Source organism: Nothobranchius furzeri, chromosome 1, assembly GCF_043380555.1.
Source record: "Nothobranchius furzeri strain GRZ-AD chromosome 1, NfurGRZ-RIMD1, whole genome shotgun sequence".
In the NCBI taxonomy this organism is placed as follows: Eukaryota; Metazoa; Chordata; class Actinopteri; order Cyprinodontiformes; family Nothobranchiidae; genus Nothobranchius; species Nothobranchius furzeri.
The window spans coordinates 90,948,648-90,968,197 of record NC_091741.1 but is presented as its reverse complement, the minus strand read 5'-3'; the positions used below and the strand labels follow the sequence as shown (position 1 = coordinate 90,968,197).

The 19,550-nt window shown below is 40.0% G+C and overlaps 1 protein-coding gene across 1 annotated transcript in view; it reads left to right on the top strand.

The window, feature by feature from the left end:
• Window positions 1–5,576: 5,576 nt before the first annotated feature.
• Window positions 5,577–19,550, top strand: part of LOC107377068 (neuronal acetylcholine receptor subunit alpha-7) — a 57,236-nt gene continuing 43,262 nt past the window's right edge. Inside the window, exon 1 of the mRNA XM_015946470.3 lies at window positions 5,577–5,757. Within this exon, the coding sequence (XP_015801956.2) occupies window positions 5,688–5,757 (70 nt within the window). The 5' untranslated portion in view covers window positions 5,577–5,687. The remainder of the gene's footprint in view (window positions 5,758–19,550) is intronic.

Sequence of the window (19,550 nt, the reverse complement as noted above, 5' to 3'; positions counted from 1 at the left end):
GTTCTCTGAGGCAGATTTTTGACTCTCATGGATGCAGAACTGCTTTTTAAAGTCTACAAAAGATAAAGTAGTAAAAATATAACGTTTGGAGGTAAAGAGGTCGAAGTCTAATGGGTGCAGCTGGAGCAATACAACCTCTTCCAGAGAACATGTTATTCTTAAAGGACACAACAACAACTGACAGATAAGATTGTTTGTTTTTTTCTTTCCCTCTGACTAGTCCTAAAACAGCAAAATAAAGGACTAAAACACATAAAATTAAAAGATAAAATTGAGGTTTTTTTTGTTATTTAAGTTTTTTATTAAGTTTTCCAAATTTTTGCACACAAACAAAAACAAAATACCAAAATAACCCACCCCCCTTACAGCACAGGCTAATAACCACAATTCATAATAATTTCAAAACATGCTAATCAACTACTTTTATATCTTTGTACCGATAAAAAGCAAAAATTCATTTCAGGTATCAAAATAGGAGTCTTTTTTTCCCTTCATTTTAGCAATTAATATCATAAGATGCAATCTCCGTCACCGTTATTATCCAGTCTCTGTAAACAGGTGCCTCAAAACTTTTCCACTTATGCAGTATGGCTCTAGCTGCTGAAATAAAACCTGCAAGAGCCAGGGCCCCTGCCGTTGTAGATATATTCAGTACACACGACATGTCTCCTAATAAACAAAGTCGAGCAGTTTCGGGGAGCGGTATTTCCAACCACTCTTGCATTGTATTCAATATTTTTTTCCAAAAAGGTTGAACAACATAGCATGACCACATAGAATGAATAAAAGTACCTTCCTGCCTTTTACATTTCCAGCATAAATTATTCTTCATTAAACCCATTTTATGAAGACGAGCCGGTGTAAAATATATCTATGGATTATCTTATAATGTGTCAGCTTTCCTCGTGCTTCCCTGGTAAACCATCCCATTTTGGACATTATCCTTTGCCATGAATCTCTATCCAACCGTATGCTTAAATCCCTCTGCCAAACATGCCTTAAGCCATCATAATTTCCATATAAGACTTTGGCTGCCATCTTATAAAACATAGATGCTGACTGATACTTTTCTGCTAATTTTAAATGGAGCTGTACAACATTGTCTTCTTCAGGCAACCCCTTAACTAAACTCTCCAAGCTACTTCTTATCTGCAAATATCTCCATAAATTATCTATACTATCCACGTTAAATTGTAGCCTCAATTCCTGATAAGATTTCACTGCTTTGTTCTCTATTAGTTCCTCTAATTTTTTCATGCCCCCCTCTCTCCACGTATTTCAACAGATGACTTCCTTTCCCACCCTTATTGCTTGGTTATACCAAATTGATGAATATAATTGTTTATAATGGGATATCTTTAACCACTTGTGGAATTTGATCAAGATATTTTTAGAATGCTGTAATATTGGATTACTCTCTTTATACTCAGCCTCCCTCTTTTGTGCTCTTTTTTGTGACAAAGCTTCCAAAGGCCAAAAGGGGGCAGTAAATTATTTTTCTATACCTACCCATCCTAAATAAGTGTCCTCTTTACCACATTGTCTTGTTAATTTAGCCACGTCAAAGGCAATGTTATACAGCTCCACATCTGGCAAAGCGAGACCCCCATCCCTCCTTGTTATATACAGTTTTTGTTGATTTATCCTTGGTTTCTTTCCATTCCATAGATATTCCTTTACCATCTGGTTATATTGAGAATAATACTCCACCTATTGAAATCGGAAGCATCATTGACAAATAATTAAATTGTGGCACAATCACCATTTTAATGGTATTAATTTTTCCCCATAATGTTAAATTGAGTGCTTTCCATTTCTCCAGGCTGTACTTTATCTTAATAAGGAAAGGAGCCATATTAATGTGCATTATATCTGTTATATTAGTACACAGTTTAACCCCTAAATACTTCATCCCAGATGACAGTCATTTAAAATTCCCTGCACTCACCATGGTAGAATAACAAGCTCTAGAAATGGCCATAGCCTCTGACTTATGCCAATTAACTTTATAACCCGAAATTTGAGAGAATAAATCAACTTTATCAAGAAGAGCCTGGGTAGAAGATGTCGGCTCTGAAAGCAAACAAAGAATATCATGTGCGTAAAGAAAAAGTTTATGTTCTCTCCCACCTGCTTCCACCCCTTTTAATCACTCTCTCTTTTCTTATTGCAATTGCTAATGGCTCCATAAACAATATAAACAATAAGGGGGACAAAGGGTCCCCTTGTTTTGTACCTCTACACTGTCTAAAAAATGGGGAAATAAAACCATTATTAACTACAGCTGCCCTTGGCTTTGCATATATTGCCTTACGCCATGTAAGGAAACCGCTCCCAAATCCAAATTTTTCCAAAATATTCCATAAACACTCCCATTCTACCAGATCGAACGCCTTCTCAGCATCAAGTGAGAAGGCAGCGACCGGCACATCACTCTCCTGACTTTTCCACATCAAATGAAGTAGTCTCCGCATATTATCAGATGAGGACCTTCCTTTAACAAAGCCCACCTGGTCAGGATGAATTAACAAAGATAAAAGTTTTTGTGATTTGAATGCTTGGTTAAATAGTTATATTTTAGTGTTTTTTTTTTTGTTTTTTTGGGGGTTTTTTTGCAGTGAGTCCGCATCATGGATGTGTTGTGGGAGAGAATTCCACAAGGTGGGGGCAGCGACGGAAAAAGCTCTGTCTCCAATGGTGCGGTGCTTAGATGTGGCTACCAAAGAGAGCAGGTTGGAGGCAGAGGACCTGAAATGACGGGAAGGGTGGCAAAGACAAAGGTCAGATGATGGGGCAAGCTTGTTAAGAGCTTTGTAAGTGATGAGTAACACCTTGAATTGAGTACGCTGTTGAACCAGAAGCCAGTGAAGATCTTTTAAAACCGGGGTTATGTGTTCCCTACTACAAGTGTGTGAAACAAGCCTGGCAGCTGAGTTTTGAACATACTGAAGTTTTTGTAGGTGTGTACAAGGGAGACCATAGTACACTATTACAATAGTCAATTCTGGATGAGATGCAGGGGCGGCGTTAGGCCCCGCTACTTGGGCTCAAGCCCCGAATCTTTGATGAAAAGCCCCGGATCTCAAACGTGGAAGTAACATGCAGTACCAAAGTCCAACAGAGAGGGAGCAGCTAGCAGTAGTTTGTATACAGCCTGCCCGAGCCTCCACCACCGAAGAAGAAGCCCTTCTTCTGCAGTGCCTGGTTTCTTCTACACTCTGCCTGAAACTCATGTGTGAAGATGGACATAAGGATGTTTTTTAGACCAAAAGTACTGCGACAGAACCCCAGCTTTGATGATACTGGTGTTGACTCAGGTTTGTGAGTCTTATTTGAAAATATTTGTTGTGCTGCTGGTTTGCCTAAAGTTAGCTTACTATCAGGTAAAGTTGATGGAGAAAGAAAGGGAATGTTTACTATCATCTCACACTAAACACTAACAGGAACAATACTCTGCCCTGAATATGCTTAATATGTAGCTTCAGATTAAAAAGTATATGGTACAAGACAAATATATATGATGTTGACTAGTGCGTGTCACGTGTGTGTGCGCGCGCGCGTGTGTGTGTGTGTGTGCGCGCGCGCGTGTGTGTGTTAAGCCCCGGATCTTCTTCAGTCCTTAATCCGCCCCTGATGAGATGAAGACATAGATGAGTGTTTCTGCAGCCTTGAAGGATAGAACAGGGCGAAGACGGGCAATATAGGTGAAAGTAGGCTATTTTAGTGATTTGCGGGTATGTAGGCTAGGCTAGAGTCAAAGGTGACACTGAGGTTTCTGACATGAGGGGATGGAGTGACAATATGTCCATCAATACTGAGAGAGAATCCTTACTGGAAGGTAAAAGTGTTTTTGGTCAGGTAATGAGCAGTTCTGTTTTATTGCAATTCTGTTTTAGGAAAGCGGTAGACACCCAGCACTTTTTGTCATTCATGCAGTTTGTTATGACAGAGACTGTGGTTGGAGTAATGGCAGTTGTAGATAGGTAAAGTTGGTCATCATCAGTGTAACAGTGAAAATTAAGTCCATGTTGATGCCCAACGGGTAACATGTAGATGATGAACAGGGGAGGACCAAGAACCGAACTGTGGGGAATGCCATGTGTAACTGGGGTGATCTTGGAACTGCAGTTGTTTATGGAAATGTATTGAGATCGATTGGAGAGGTATGATGTGAGCCGGGAGAGGACTGAACCAGTAATGCCAATATGAAACAGCAAACGGTGTAGGAAGATGGAGTGATCGATTGTATGGAATGCAGCGCTTAGGTCGAGGAGGAGAAATATTGTATTGACATGTCCAAGTCATTTAGAAGAGGAAAGAGCCACAGCAAAATCTGCCTCAGATGAGGAAGCAATGGTTCTGGCTGGTCAGGCTAACTTGGTGCTGCAGTCTGGTTCCAGCATGTTCCCTGCATGTTTTAGATCATAAACGCTGCTGATTTGTTTTTTTAGTGACAAATTACTGCTGTAGACACTAAGGAAGGCTGGGGGAAATTTCAGTGGTTAGATTAAGGTTTTAAAAAGTGGAACTCACAGCTAGGAGATAGGTTTTGCTTTTGGTTCTACAAACAGACACTAGGGGGTGATAAAAGCAAGTCAAAAATGCCTAGTCTCCCTTTAAAGTCTAAAGCCGTTTACACCTGACCTGACAAACTTTGCTACTTTGATCCTAGATAATACTGAGCCAAAATACTTGGCCCTTCACAAGCATCAGTGGCGTGGAACAGCAGCGGAACATTGCTGCTTCAAATAGAATCCAATATAATAAATGGGGATGATTCAAACCAGATGCCATGCAAAATTTTTCAGGCACGTTCCAGAAGTGGCACGCCACGCTGTTCCGCTTGAGATAGGATCGGGTTCTATTTCTGCTTTGAGATGCTTCTGGGACACGTCAGTTTCCACAGTTAAAATGGGGGTAGAAAGGGAATCACACATGGTAAAACATCCGGTAATTTTCTTATGAACGCAATTTCAGTTTTATGTAGATTACATCTATACGTGTGATCTAAAGGCTTACTTATTCTCAGCATTGTTCGAGAAGTGAAACAGTGTTTTTCATGGCTTTAATCCTGGCAGTGGAGAGCTACAACATCAAATAGTGATATCAAACGTGATTTCCATCTTTTTGCTTTAATGGCAGCTTGCATTAAAAGATCCTGTGAGTCAAGCAAAGAGGATGGCGGAGAAGTCGCTCCATGGCTGAGATTCTCCTGGTGTGCACTGGCACGCAGCAAGGCTTGCGAGTAAACCGTTCCACGATGCTGATGCTTCCAGTGTGAAGAAGGGTTTGGACCTACTCCAGAGTTAATCCAGTCAAAGCATAAAATAATTCCTTAGAAAAATACATGTGAAACTTTAGGTTGTCTCAGCCCTCAGTGGAATTCTATGAAAGTTTTTCCATCACTTATCTTTTTGTCTTTCTCTGTAAAATAAGGTCAAGCTCAAAAAGAACAACCTAAAGTTGAACGACATGTGTTTCTGTGATGAACTCTCTCACCTATCTGGTGAAGCTGGTGAAGCGCACCAATCTGAGCCCTCCGCTTCCTCCGCCTTTTCTCCCCCATGCCTCCCCTCCTCTGTGTCTCTCTCCTGCCTGTGTTCATTCCAGCGGAGAGCAGCTGCAGAGTCCTGGTGTATCCATTACAGAGAGCTCGGAGACGGACTAGTTTCAGGACCAACGTCAGGATGCGGTGCCGCAAGTTCTTTGGACCATGTTCAGTTGGATTTTATATTTGGGCCACCATCTTTTTTAAAGGTACATTAAAAGGAAAGTCATTCTGTTAGAAGATGGTATTTGTTGAAGATTGATGGTTAGACTGAAAAAAGGAGGTTTATTGTTTGAGACATTTTCTCTTTATGAGACTTTATGTTCTCTGAATTTTGCATTAAAAGGGAACGTTGAGAATTCTAATGGAAACAAAAAAGAAAACAGCTTTTTAATATATAATTTAATGATGGTATGTTTGAGGTGAAACTTATTTGTTAATATCATCAAGTTCAGAAAACTGTCACAATATTGTTTTTATTTAAATCTTGGCCGTGAAAAAGGAGAATAATTACTCAGATGTTTTTCAATGGCTTACATGCAATTACATAACCCAGGTGGATATTGGAAGCATTCACGTCAGGTTTTGTCTGTTCAAGCATCAAATAGATGAGCATGCAGGTTATAATTCTCTCCTATAAGCCCTTCATCATCATCATCATCATCATCAGCAGCAGCAGCGTCTGTAACATCTGGCTCGTCCACTTACCAGTTTCTCAGTCAGGGGCTTTTCTAAAGCTGAGCTTTCAAACTTATGGGATGAGTGTCCATCCACACATGTTGCCGTTTCTGCTCCAAACCATTTTTTCATCAGTCATGTTTTATGGGAGAATAAAGATGACCAATGACCGAATGCAGAAAAAACGCGCCTCTGTCTGTGATGCTGCTTTAACATCTTAATGGTTGGTGTTACTTTTGTATTTAAATCTCAATTAGTGATTTCAATTAGTGTTTGCTTGTTTTATGTCTTAAAAGCCGGTAAAAAAATGTTCAAAATTAAGATTTTCCCTGTTCCATTTCTGAATTCAAAGAGAACGTCTGTAAATTAAAGTTAAAGAGAAAAGAGTGACTAACTTGAAATCTTTATAAATTTGTGTAGAATTTTTTTACTCATTTATTGGAAAAGGTGTTTAAGTAAAGTTTATTTATTCAGCACCTAACATGGAAAAAAAGTTAAATCAGATAAAAAAATAAAACTTTTTCGAAGGACACAAAAGACTATGAGATAATCAAAAACATCATCAAAAAGATGTACAAACAAAAAAACACAAAATATTTCAATTACAATGTTTATTTTCATTTTAATTGTATTATTCCTAATTGTTACTGAACTGCTCCTTCACCCCAAAAACAAAATTTATTCATGGTGTCTATAAAATAGAAGAAAAACCTGTGTGGAAGCCTGAATTTAAAGGGAAACAGGGCTTGCTTTTAGCACCCCCTAGTGTCCCATTGTAGAAATGAAACCAAAACCTCTTTGCTGTGCATTCGTCTTTTTAACACCTTAATCTAACAGCTGAAACGTCTCGCCAACCTTCATTAGTGTCTACAGGAGAGATTCATCTCTAAATGAAACAAATCAGCTGTTTAAATGATCTAAAACAAGCAGGTAACAAGCTGGAAGTAGATTGCAGCACCAGGTATGCCAGTTCATCTTTTTCTAAGTCCCAACAAAGTGGGCCGCTGGTAAATGTATGTATATATATATATATATATATATATATATATATATATATATATATATATATATATATATATATAGTGTAGGGGGCGATAGGGGCTGGGTTGCCTTTCATTTAACCCAGTGAAGGGTTATTTTAACACACACTGGCTCAAGAAATGTTTAAAAATATGAAAAATTTGCTTAGTATCATTTTAACACATAAGCAGATAAAACAATTTTGCATCCTGATAAACTAAAAGGTTTCTCTTGAGTGACCATCAGCTCATATATTTAACATACACACTCAGAATTTTTCCAAAACAAGTTTCTGATCCGAGATTAGTAATGATCATCAGTGGGTTTGTATCGTCAGATTATAATCTCCATGAATCCATCATCACACAGCATCATATGCTCTCATGCCTGGTCTAGACACAGAAAAGTGGTAAACCCAGGGCTCTTTAACTGCTTTAAACATCTCACATAAAATAGGAGCGTGTGTAAACAGGGTAGACCATGATGGTTTACATGAAGCATTCATTAGCAGTATTTGGCAAGTTACTTCAAAACTGTAATGCATTATTTATTACTTGTTACCCTCATTTTAAAGTAATTCATTACATTACAATATTACTGATTTTAAAATGCAACGCATTACACTACTTTTGCATTACTCTAAGTTACTTTCACCAAAACAACTTCAATATGAATCTGGTAATCTGACGCTCAGTGAGCTCACGACACATACGTATGTGGAAAGTGATGTGGTGTCTGAGCTAGGATTGCTGTTAAAAACAGTCAGATATAATAACAGTGCTTTAAAATGATTGTTTATCAAATAAAAGCAACAACAATCTGTACTCTCAGCACGCTGCCATCTTATATTAACTGAGCAGGGAGTGAAGTGGTGGGGGCTCCAAGCCTATATTTGCCTTGGTCCCCAAATGCCTTGATACGGCCCTCGATGTGGGGGTGACTTCTGGGGTGATCTGATTCTATCACATGTATAAATATTAAATGCTTAAATATTATTGCTTTTCACTGGTAAAAATATGTATTGGGGATAAATCTACCAGTTTTTTTTCTTTTCAAGCACTTTGTTTTGTTTTGATTTTATTTGAATAATTTCCAGCCCTTTCTCTCTCTAAACTTTCTGCATGATGCATGTTTTCTCTGTCTTCAGAAAAACAGTTTCCTAGATTTCCTACTTTCTAACTAATCAGCCAAAGGGATCTACCGAACGGAAAAAAATAAAAATAAAAAAAAAAAGCTTAATATGCTCTGCGCTCCAGCAGCAATGAGTTGAAATCACCGGGGCACAGATTACGAACTCAGCAGAAAAAAAAACCTTATAAGTTATCTGTTGTCCTTGCCTGGATTCGAACCCAAATCCTCCTAGTGAAAGTCATCGGCTCTACCAGCTGAGCTATGAAAGTACTAACTAAAAAATCAGATTTGTTCTTCCGCTACCCAAATTGTGATCCGAGAGGAAACCAATGAGGTAGAGGGTAAGGAGCAGAAAAAAACTTACCAATCAGAGGACAGAAAAGATCAGCCACAGGCCACGCCTCCAGAGTGCCAAAACTCCCAACAGCCGAGCTAGCTGAATCAGAAACCGAGCGCGCAGAAAGGCTGCCACATGCGCAGTGAGGCTGCCGCATGCATGTTTTCCTCTGCCGTGTGCTCGTTGGCCAACGCGCGCACGCAGGTTTGTCACTTGTGCACATCCTTGTGCGCTCACAGACAGTTTGCTCCCTCTCAGTGTACAAATGACCTCTCGCCATGTATATTTTCACTCGAGAGGTTCTAACTTCCACGCGCGAGTCCTGTTCGCATGCGCGATGTGGACCGTTTTGGCACCCATCTGATGCCATACATGTGGGTCACTTTGGTGCCGCAGAGCGTTCACAATGGAGAGAGTTTGATGTCGCATTTCAGTCACGGTGTGAACAGCCATACAAAAAATCAGAGTTAGTCAAAAAATCAGAATTGAGCATCAAGGCCTGCAGTGTGAGCGTAGCCTTAGGCTTGGTTTATGCTTGATGCATTTACTTTCCGCTTGGTGATGCGGCTCGCGGATGGAACGAGCTTCACAACTTGCAGCGTTTATGGTTCGTGCGGCTCATCCCTGCGGTGAGCCAATATTCTCCCAAACTGAACGGGGCAGCATGGAGCTCTACAGCATGCATCCAACACTACACCATAGTAGAAGTAGAAATTACTGTTGTTTACAACATGGCATTCCAGCATTTTTTACCAGTGTCCTCGTCTTTTCCGACAGTGTGAGCTATTTCTCTCCAAGAATTATTAACAACATGTTGATCACGGTGATCTCTGAGAGCTGAATCATACAAACGTCTGTATTTACGAACCTCTGCCATACTAGTTCTTGCCAGTCCGCCATGTTTTTCCGCGTCCGACCATCTGCGTAGTTAGAAAATTTCCTAGGTGCGCGGTACAGAAAGTTTGGGCCGTGCGGAGGCGCGGTGGAGGGGCGTGGTTGTTAAAATGACAATTTTGCCGCGTGGAGCTGTGCGAACCTCAAGCGTCAAGCATAAACCAAGCTTAAGACCCGCTCCCATGTATTTTAGACCTGATTTTTATGGTTACATGTTACGAAGCCGCCAATATTTTTCCAACAACTGGTCATCATTTAATTCATTTTCAACAACATTTTTGATGGATATTTCCAGAGATTAACGATAAAAACTACACATTGTCACTTTAAGCATGGTTTTGGAACGACTTTGAAACCAGAAGTAGTTCCGGAGTCGAATTCAAGAGGTCAAATAGTGCCTATCAAGATAAAAATCACAAGGCACTTCATAAGAACAAAAATAAAATAACATCAGTAATAAATAAAAAAAATTTTTTAACTTAAAACATTATTTTAAAAATATCATAAAAATGAGAAAAAGACAATTTTGTTTAAAGAAAAAATGTGAGGAAAGGGAAAGATGAATAAGAACGAGATCCTTCACAAAACATTTAGTCTTTTTAATGCATGTTTTAGTGATGTTCTTGAACTGGTTTTAAAATAAATCAAAATGAAATTAATAAGAGCTAAACATATATCAGATGATATGGCTAATTTTCATGATCACTGGGTTTAAGATGTTTCTTCATTTAACCAATTTCTTCAGCTCTGATTTAAAAAAAAACATTTTTTTAAATCAAGATTGACCTCCCCAGAGCAACTCATACATCATTCAAATGAGCATTAGTAATGTAGACGTGACACTTTAATCCATCCATGATGACCCAAGTGACAGGAAGTGCCCTCTCCTTCCTAAATGCATGCATGTGTGCTGTTAGAGTTTTATTTATTTATTTTGCTACCAGAACCATTGCTGAAAGTAGGTGAACATGTTCAACACAAACAGCATTTGAGTTGTGTTTGTGCAGATTTGCATCCTTTTCTTCATCTTTACAACACAATAAACTAGGCCTGTTCTCTGGCTTAAACGTTGTGTAAGTCAATGCCACATTTATTTACCTAAAATATATTTAGCTTTATCATACAGATTAAACACAACAGGCTTCTTTCATGTGTACTCTAATTTATTTTTCAAAGTGGCATTGTGGGGAAACTGAGAGGGACCACAACAGTAAATGAATTCATGCAAGTAAAAGCTACTGGTTCAGATTCATAACAGCAGGATTTAGCTGCCAACAGAAGCTCTCACATTCTGATCATCGCCCTGAAGTGTGTCCAGATTCCTGAAGGAGAAAGAGTAACAAACACTTATGCTTGGTGCAGATAGGACTTTTCAACTATGATTAACTTTCTCATTGGACTTTAAAGAATTAATCTGTATCCTGCTCATAACCTGAAAGCCGTTTGCTTCCCAATTATGCTGGAAAGTTCTAATTTTAAAGGATGACTTAATGATTTCAGGCTGCTGGAACATTACCTGTTTTCCACAGAGAGCTGCTAAGTGTTACAGATGATCCAGTCTGACGAGAGTTGAGATAAGATTAGAGTCTGTTTTAGTTCCTGCTTCATCATACAATGTTGAAATGGTGATAAAATCTGTGAGCTTGTCTTGTTTTGATAGATTGGACTTACATAGTTTACAAGAGCTCTTGTCATTACTAGTAAATGACTTTAACGGGGCCATGAATCTATGGGGAGAAAAAAGTCTCAAAAGATCTGTGTGTGTGTGTGTGTGTGTGTGTGTGTGTGTGTGTGTGTGTGTGTGTGTGTGTGTGTGTGTGTCTAGATTTGTGTGTGTGTATCTAAATTTGTGTGTGTGTAACAAAAGATTTGTGTGTGTATCTAAATGTGTGTGTGCGTGTGTGTGTGTGTGTGTGTATCTAGATTTGTGTGTGCATAACTAAAGGTTTGTGTGTGCGTAAAGGCTGATTTATGCTTCTCCGTCTGCGTCAGTGCGGAGACACGCAACGCCATTATCCGTCCTTGCGTAGGGCTCCGGCAGGCACGCAAGTATGTACGGAGTCTAGTCCACTTTTTTAAACATCCGTCGAACGGAACGGATTACGCAAGCTTGTGATTGGTCAGGACGCTGCTGTTGTTTACAGCGCCGCCATTGCAAAAAGAGCCGAGTTTAACTAGCGGCAGACACGGGGAAGCTTGAAGAATACCTCGCGAAAAAACTCTAAAAATATGAACGTTTAATTCCCCGTGACTGGAGGAGTGAAAAGATGCGCAGCAAGCGTTTTATTTGTGGACGGAAATGACAGGAAACGTGGGTTTAGAGGTGGGGAGCGCATGAAGCGGTGGGAGAATGAGAGACAAATATGTCCGTGTTAAAAGTCTCTTATATACACAAAAAACACAATATAAACACACTATCTTGGACCGATACATGACAGGATACCACAGAACAGCGCTACACCCTCTGCAATTGCTTTGCAACACTGAACAGGAGACGGAGAAGTAAAAGAGCAAAATGCTTCCGTCAATCCGTGCGTGTCTGTCCCTTGCGGAGCTGACGGAGAAGCATAAACCAGGCTTAACTCTTGATTTGTAACTTGTGTTTACATTTTTGTGTGTAACTTCAGCTCCTATGCATACAAATCATTGAATACACACATATCACCTGGTACACAAGGACAAAACTACATTACACACAGATCAGTTTACAAGTAAAAAATCCTTTTGAGACTCTTTTCTAACCTGACTGATTTGTGCGTGCATGGTGCATTTGAAGGCTGGGTGGAAACTGGGAAATTTAAAAATCCTTTGGAATTAGTCAAAAAAAAAATTTGGCTGGACAAATATGTTTTTCTGGGGAAAAACAGAGTATCTCAGGATCCTGTACTTAGAAAAGATAGACCTACATTTAATCCTTTAAGACCGGCGGGAGCGCCAGCGCTCCATTCGCATATCTGTGTTCAAATGCTTGTAGAACTGAAACTATATAAGATAGAACAGAATTTTTTTTTCATATTAAACCGGAGGAGTTACACTTAAACACTGAACATGTCCCAGAGCACTGTGTATTTCCACTAATGAGTTTGCAAAAAACAACCAAAATGCGCCTTTAAGAAAAGTGTTTTCATTCAGACACAGACGCTGTGTCGTTCTGATCTGCAGCTCACAGGGCTTCACATGCTAGAATAAACGTCATCACATTGTCAACATGAACTGTCACATGATTATCAGTCACCCAATCACCTGCTTTGATGTCATTTTCCCGCGAATTGTAGTTCTCTGTAGTTCCAGTCTTTTGGCTTTTTCTTGTGCTTTTTCACAATAATACATTTAGACAAACACATCCTACACATATCACACACCCATTTCAAACTTCCGCCCGACACACTCACACACCACTACAAATGTTTTGATGACTCACGGACCCACCAAACGGTGCATCTTCCCTCCTCGAAGCAGTTGACGCCATTACAGCACCGGAGGATGTTTAAGTTTCACTTTCAGTTTCCTCACATATATATTCATGCAACATTCTTTATTATTGTTGTTATTATTAGTGAGAGAAAAGGAAAACTATATACTACAGAAAAAATTGCTTCAAATTTTCAACATTATTATTGTTTGACTCCTGCAGATTATTAATATTTATGTTTTCGTTTTTGTTACAGTTTATATAAATGAGTGTAGCCCAGAAACTATTTTATGGAAGTACTTCAAATAAATTTGTGGTTGTTTGAAAGGATTGTGTGAAACTTTTTTCCGTTGACAATTTTGAGGGATAAAGCTGTGGCATTTCTGTATAATGAAAAATATGCGTAAAAACAAAAACGATTTTCAATTTCTGTATAGATAATAGCATTTTTGAGTAAAATATTTTGTTGCTACGAACATTTTACATTTATATAATTAAACTTTAGATTGTAAGGGTTGTACTGATGTATAGAAAGTTGAAATATTCCAAAAAATGGCACCACAACATGTAAAAATGTAAATATAAGTTCTGGCGAACTTGTTATATGGCAGGTTTTTAATAATCTTTAATTGTTTATTTAGATATATATATATATGTGTGTTTATGAGCCATGAAAACGTAGTCAAAGGTTTAAAAGAAATGACCAATAAACGACAGAGTAATTCTCTGACTGGATAAAGCAGGCTTCAAAACTGGAGAGGGCACAAGAAGATCCTGGTGATCTTTCCTCTGAAGTAAGTAAAAGTTAACCCAGCATGCTTTACAGTCTGGTTATAATGAGACAGCTATTATTTTAGACCATTTCAGATGGTTTATAGGTCTGAAAGATTGACACACAGTCCCCAGACAAGGAAATGCCTCTTGGGCCAGATTATGTGTGTTCACAATAACATGTAAACTTCCCCAATGTCATTGTGCACATGCATGAACTTGCCAGAGAAGTGTTTCCTTGTCTGGTAGATGCTGAGAGTTGTGGTCTGACTTGTTCAGTGAATTTTCTGTCCTTCATCATAGTTAATGATGCATTCAAGACCACACCAACTACATTTTGATAGGCATTGTCAATAGAGTTGTGCAGTTAAGTTTCTAAATAATTTAAAAACATTTTTTTAGGTGGATTTTAAAGAGGCTGTAAGCTAACCAAGCAAAACCACAATGCTAAGCAGCACTTTTGCCCTTGATGTAATCTGATCAAATTCAATGCAAGTCTGACGATGAAACTAAATCCTTCATTCTGTTCATCTTACAAAGCACAAACACTATTCTCTATTCATACCTATGTTCACAACAGCTTTTAATGGCTAACGTAGCTTAGCTCACACAGACGCTAGTGCCTGCTAACACAGAAATGGGGACAGTGTATCAATCTGTCAGCCCTATAAAACGTCTCAAATGGTCTAAAGTGATAGCTGTCTCATTATAACCAGACTGCAAAGTGTGCAAGTTTAACTTTTACTTCAGAGGAAAGATCACTATAGGGAACCTAAGTCTCCTCCCTTTCCGGTCGGCTCATGAGTCCCTAGAAGAACGAAAAAATGAATGCAAGTCAACGGGGCTAAAAGAGCTATTTTATAATCCGCGTTCCCTTACGCCCTGGATCACACATATGTTGTACTGCAATTTAAATTAAAACTAATGATGGGTATTTCGACCACGCCAGTCACGTACTTTGAGATTTATCAGCTTAAAAGTTCGTAATTAGCATGACTACATTGGCACATCACCACATAATCTCCTCTCTAGCGTAGCTGCTTCTCACCAAATGACCAGATTTATAGTGGTTCTTTCCTCCTGAAGGAAGGATTTGAAGTTCGCTGAACTTACAGCCATTTTCCTGCTGTTTTTCTCCATGTCTGGTTCGATGACGTCACTTTCGCGAAGCACATTTGTAGTCCTGACCTTATTTTCACACTAAACCTAAAATAACGTTTCCCCCGTCAAAAAAAAAGCGACTTCTAGGTATCAAAAAGCTTCTTTAAAATTCATGGACATCATATGTGAAAACCATGACACATAACAAGTGGAATTAAAAAAGAGCGTTTTAGCACCATTGACTTGCATTCATTTTTTCATTCCTCCGGGGTCTGAAAGTAGATGGGTGTGACATACACTATGATGCTGTGCCATCTTCTCGTGCCTTCTCTCCTTTTGAACCCTGCTTTTTTTCCAATCAGACAACCACTCTGCCATTTATTAGTCATTTCTTATAACCCTTTCACTATGTTTTCACGGCTCACAAACACACGTCTAAATAAACAAATTTAGATAATTACAAATTAAATGTTGGTCTATCTTTTATAACTACAGGATCCTGAGATACTATGTTTTTCCACAGAAAAACATATTTGTCATGTCAACAAAGTTTAGACTAAATCCAAAGGAAATTTGGATTTCCCAGCTTTACATTTGCGTTTCAGGCAGAGAGTGTAGAAGAAGCCGGCTGCTGAAGGGCTTCTTCGGTGGTGGAGGCTCAGGCAGGCTGTATACAAACTACTGCCAGCTGCTCCCTCTCTGTTGGACTTTGGTACTGCATGTTACTTCCACGTTTTAGATCTGGGGCTTTTCATAAAACATTCGGGCTTGAGCCCAAGTAGCTGGGCCTAACGCCGCCCCTGGTATGCCCCCTGGTTTGTGTGGGGCCAGAAACATGCTGGGTAAAGTTGAAGGTGTCCATAAGGCTGGAGAAATTCATGGCAAAGTGATCAGAGGGATCATCAACATGGATGTTAAAATCACCTACAATCACCAGTCTGGACAGCTTAACAGTGGAGGATAGAAAAGTCACTAAACTCCTGAAGGAAAGCACTGTTTGGACCAGGTGGACGATAGACCACAGCACAGTAGAACGGGTCCTTACGCCCGACTTTAATCAGCTGCAGTTCAAAGGAAGCAAAGTGATCAGAGGTTGTAGAGCTACATGGAAGATGGTCTCTGAAAACAACAGCTAGGCCTCCACCACAACCAGAACCCCGGCCTGGCTAAGTAAAGAATAACCACTCGGGCAGAGTTCAATCAGACCAGAATAATCAGATGTTTGCTGCCAAATTTCAGTCAGAAACAGAAAATCCAGATTTTAGAGAGAATTAGATCATTGAGCAGGAAGGACTTATTGTTAACAGAGCGGGTATTTAATAGAGCCATGCTGTGAGGTGGAGGAATCAGAAACTACAGAAACAGCTGGAGTTAGTGGACGTAAATTAGCGGGGTTAGATCCACGGTGTTTATAAAAACCCCTTATGGAGGGAACAGGAGGGGAAACCACTGAGGAATGAGGATAAACAGACCTTAAAAAACTTGGACGGATGAACCGCATCCCAACGCGGCCTGGCGGGAATGCAGAAGTGGTGCTCAGGTCGCCAAACAAATTACAAGAAGCTAGAAGATCACGCCGATGTTTACCAGATAAACCACGCTTTAAGAGAAGTCTTATTCTCACCTGGATTCCTGCTCGTTTACCTCTTTTCCTCCAACGTTTTCCTGGGACCGGATAAACATCGCTGGAGGCGCCCTGGTTGGAATCGTCGTTTGGCTCCAGGCCAGTGCGCCACTCAGATAAACAACAGGGAGGTACGTCCTCGGTGCATCTTGGGCGATCGTGAACGAACGGAAGGACAAAAGAGTCTGGCGATCATAGGAGATGATAGCAGGGACACTACTGAAGAGGATCGGAGACAGGAGCAAGGTGGAAAAGAGGAGGTTAGTGGAGAAAAGTTTTAAAAAGTGGCCGGTGACCACAGCTAAGCCAAGCACAGGTTCCATCTTGTTACCGGCCGGAAGAAAAAATAAAATAAAATTTAAAGAATATAAACAAAAAGGGAGAGCGGGTTGTCCAGTAATCGGAAGGTCACAGGATTGATCCTGGCTCCTGCCAGAGAATTCTGCCCTTGGGCAAGACACCTTGCCTGCTGATGGTGGTTGGAGGGACCGCTGGCGCCAGTGCTTAGCAGCCTCGCCTCTGTCAGTGCGCCCCAGTGCAGCTGTGTTCACACTGTAGCTCATCACCACCAGGGTGTGAATGGGTGAATGCATTTTGTTGTAAAGCGCCTTTGGCCTTTATAATAAACTTAAAAATGTAACAAAAACTGTTATAGATTGTCATACTTGCTGTGTTATAACAGCACAGTTATGCAAGGTAAGGTTGCTCTTGTAAACTATTACATGAACAACTTCAAGAGTCCCATCAGTGTGGGGCTCTAAGTCGTAGTTGGGTGTCTTGTTACAGAAGAGGGAGAGTAACTCAATTTCACATCAAACTCCAACTCAGCTTCAAATTAGAAGTTTTTGCTGTTGTACAGAAAACATGACAAATATTTAAATGAAAATGCTTGTTTATTACAAAGAAGACAAAATAAATGGATGCTCCTGAACAGGTGGTCCAGCAGGTGGCTAAAAGTAACCAGATACATTTTGACAAGTAAGTTTATCATTTCACATCTCTGTTTTATTTGCTGTTGTTCCCCATCTTGCTTCCTCTTCCCCTTTCACATTTCTACTAGCTCCATGTTTGCATCCAGATATTTGTCAACTGTGCAGGTCCTCGGGGGGAGGCATCTGTCAGTGGTGTCTTTGTGTTTCAGTGAGTCACAGTGTATTACTCCACTGTCTCCAAGCATTCAAGCTCTTTCATCATCCAGAACACATAATGGATTTGGATTTTTGTGTGCATAGATTTAGTCAGAATACGTTTATGAAACATGATAACTCCCTGATGTTTTTTGTTGTCTTCTAAGGGCATGCCTAAAAAGAAAGAACTCTAGGCAGTGTAAACCAAAGTTTAATTGAGTGAAAGTGAAAATATGTCTTCTCTAATTTCACTTCTCTTCCAATCTTCCAAACTCTAGTCACCACAGAGCTAATGATTATTCACAAATATTCATGTTACATAGCTTGATACCACAGGAGCCCAAAGCTACTTTTGAGTTTCCATGTTAACATCGTCAGCGGGACTTGTCCAGGAGCAAAATAATCAGGAGCAACACTGGTATGCAACTGTGGTAAAACGTTTTGGGAATGAGTTAAGTGTTGGTTTTCACAAAGTTTGCTGCTTCTGTGTTTTTAGATCTTTTTTCAGACGTTCTGTTGTATATGGAAGTCTAATTTTAGGCAGTTCATGATTTTCAATAGCTTTTTTGCCTGTGGTTTGGTAATTCATCCTGGCATGCTGTCAGCAAACTTCTGGTACAAAAGCTGCCAGTTATACTGTAGCTCATTCTTGTAAAGCAAACACTAAAAATTTGCCAGAGTTTATGGAATTTTCTTTGTCTCAAAGTGATCCTTTATCAAAAAAATTATTCTTAACGATTATTTCTGATTATAATCAGTCACTGTGTGTTTTTTCATGCAGGCTGAGCATGAAAATAGTTTCCTACACCTATCTTCTGCATTAGCTTTTGATAGACAGTGAAACTCTAGGATTTGAAAAGCATGCAAAGCTGCCTACTCTAATGCACTGAGCGTTAGACACACACATTTGACCCTCTTCACACGCTCTCACGCCACACCTCCGATCTCTCACGCTAAACCAGCGCCTGCGCTCCCCAAGCGTGCATCACGCACAGTGTGTAGGGCTTATGAGAAAAACAGATGATATTAATTATAGCATTAGCTACTGAACAACATGCACACAAACAACACTTAAGTAATAATTTAACTGGCATTAATTCACACACAGAATCCCGTCTGTATAATCCAAGCTGATGTGCTTTTTTCTGCTCTGGTTGTGAGATGGGCGGAGCGGTGAGCTCCACCTGCTGCAGATGGGACGGGCATGCCCGGTTCTCCCAGCACCATGAGCTGTGGCTGCGCTCGCCGCCAAAATGACATGCTTTATTTAGAAATGATGCCACGTGGCCAGCAGATAGTTGACGGAGCTTCAGTCCCGAATGCTTTTCTTTTGTTTTCACTCATCAGCCACAGATCGCTGCTCTCGCTCACAGCAAGGTGGGGTTCCTACCGTGGTGACTCGCTTACATGTTCCCTCTCCTACATTAGTTTGTGATGCAGTGAATTTAGGAATCCTGATCTTTATATATATATATATATATATATATATATATATATATACATATATAATATATGGAGCTTTTTGTCGGCTGTCGTCAAATTACAATTGTTGGCGCTGCAGAATTTGCTCGCAGGAGACACGGCAACACCACAATCACTGATGGTAAACAGTAGTTACGTCCCTCCTTCCTATGTTTTGAAAGGAGAAAAACTGACAATACCTATAGCCAGCTGGATATGAAACGTTTCAGTATACTGGGGCAGCAATTGCTCAGGAGGTAGAGCAGGTTGCCCAGTAATTGGAAGGTTGTAGGTTCGAACCCGGCTCCGCCCAGAGAATGCTGCTGTTGTTGCTTTGGGTAAGACACTTAACCTGCTTTGCCTGCTGGTGGTGGTCGGAGTGACCGGCGCCAGTGTTCGGCAGGCCACACCTCTGTCAGTGCACCCCAGGGCAGCTGTGGCTACAT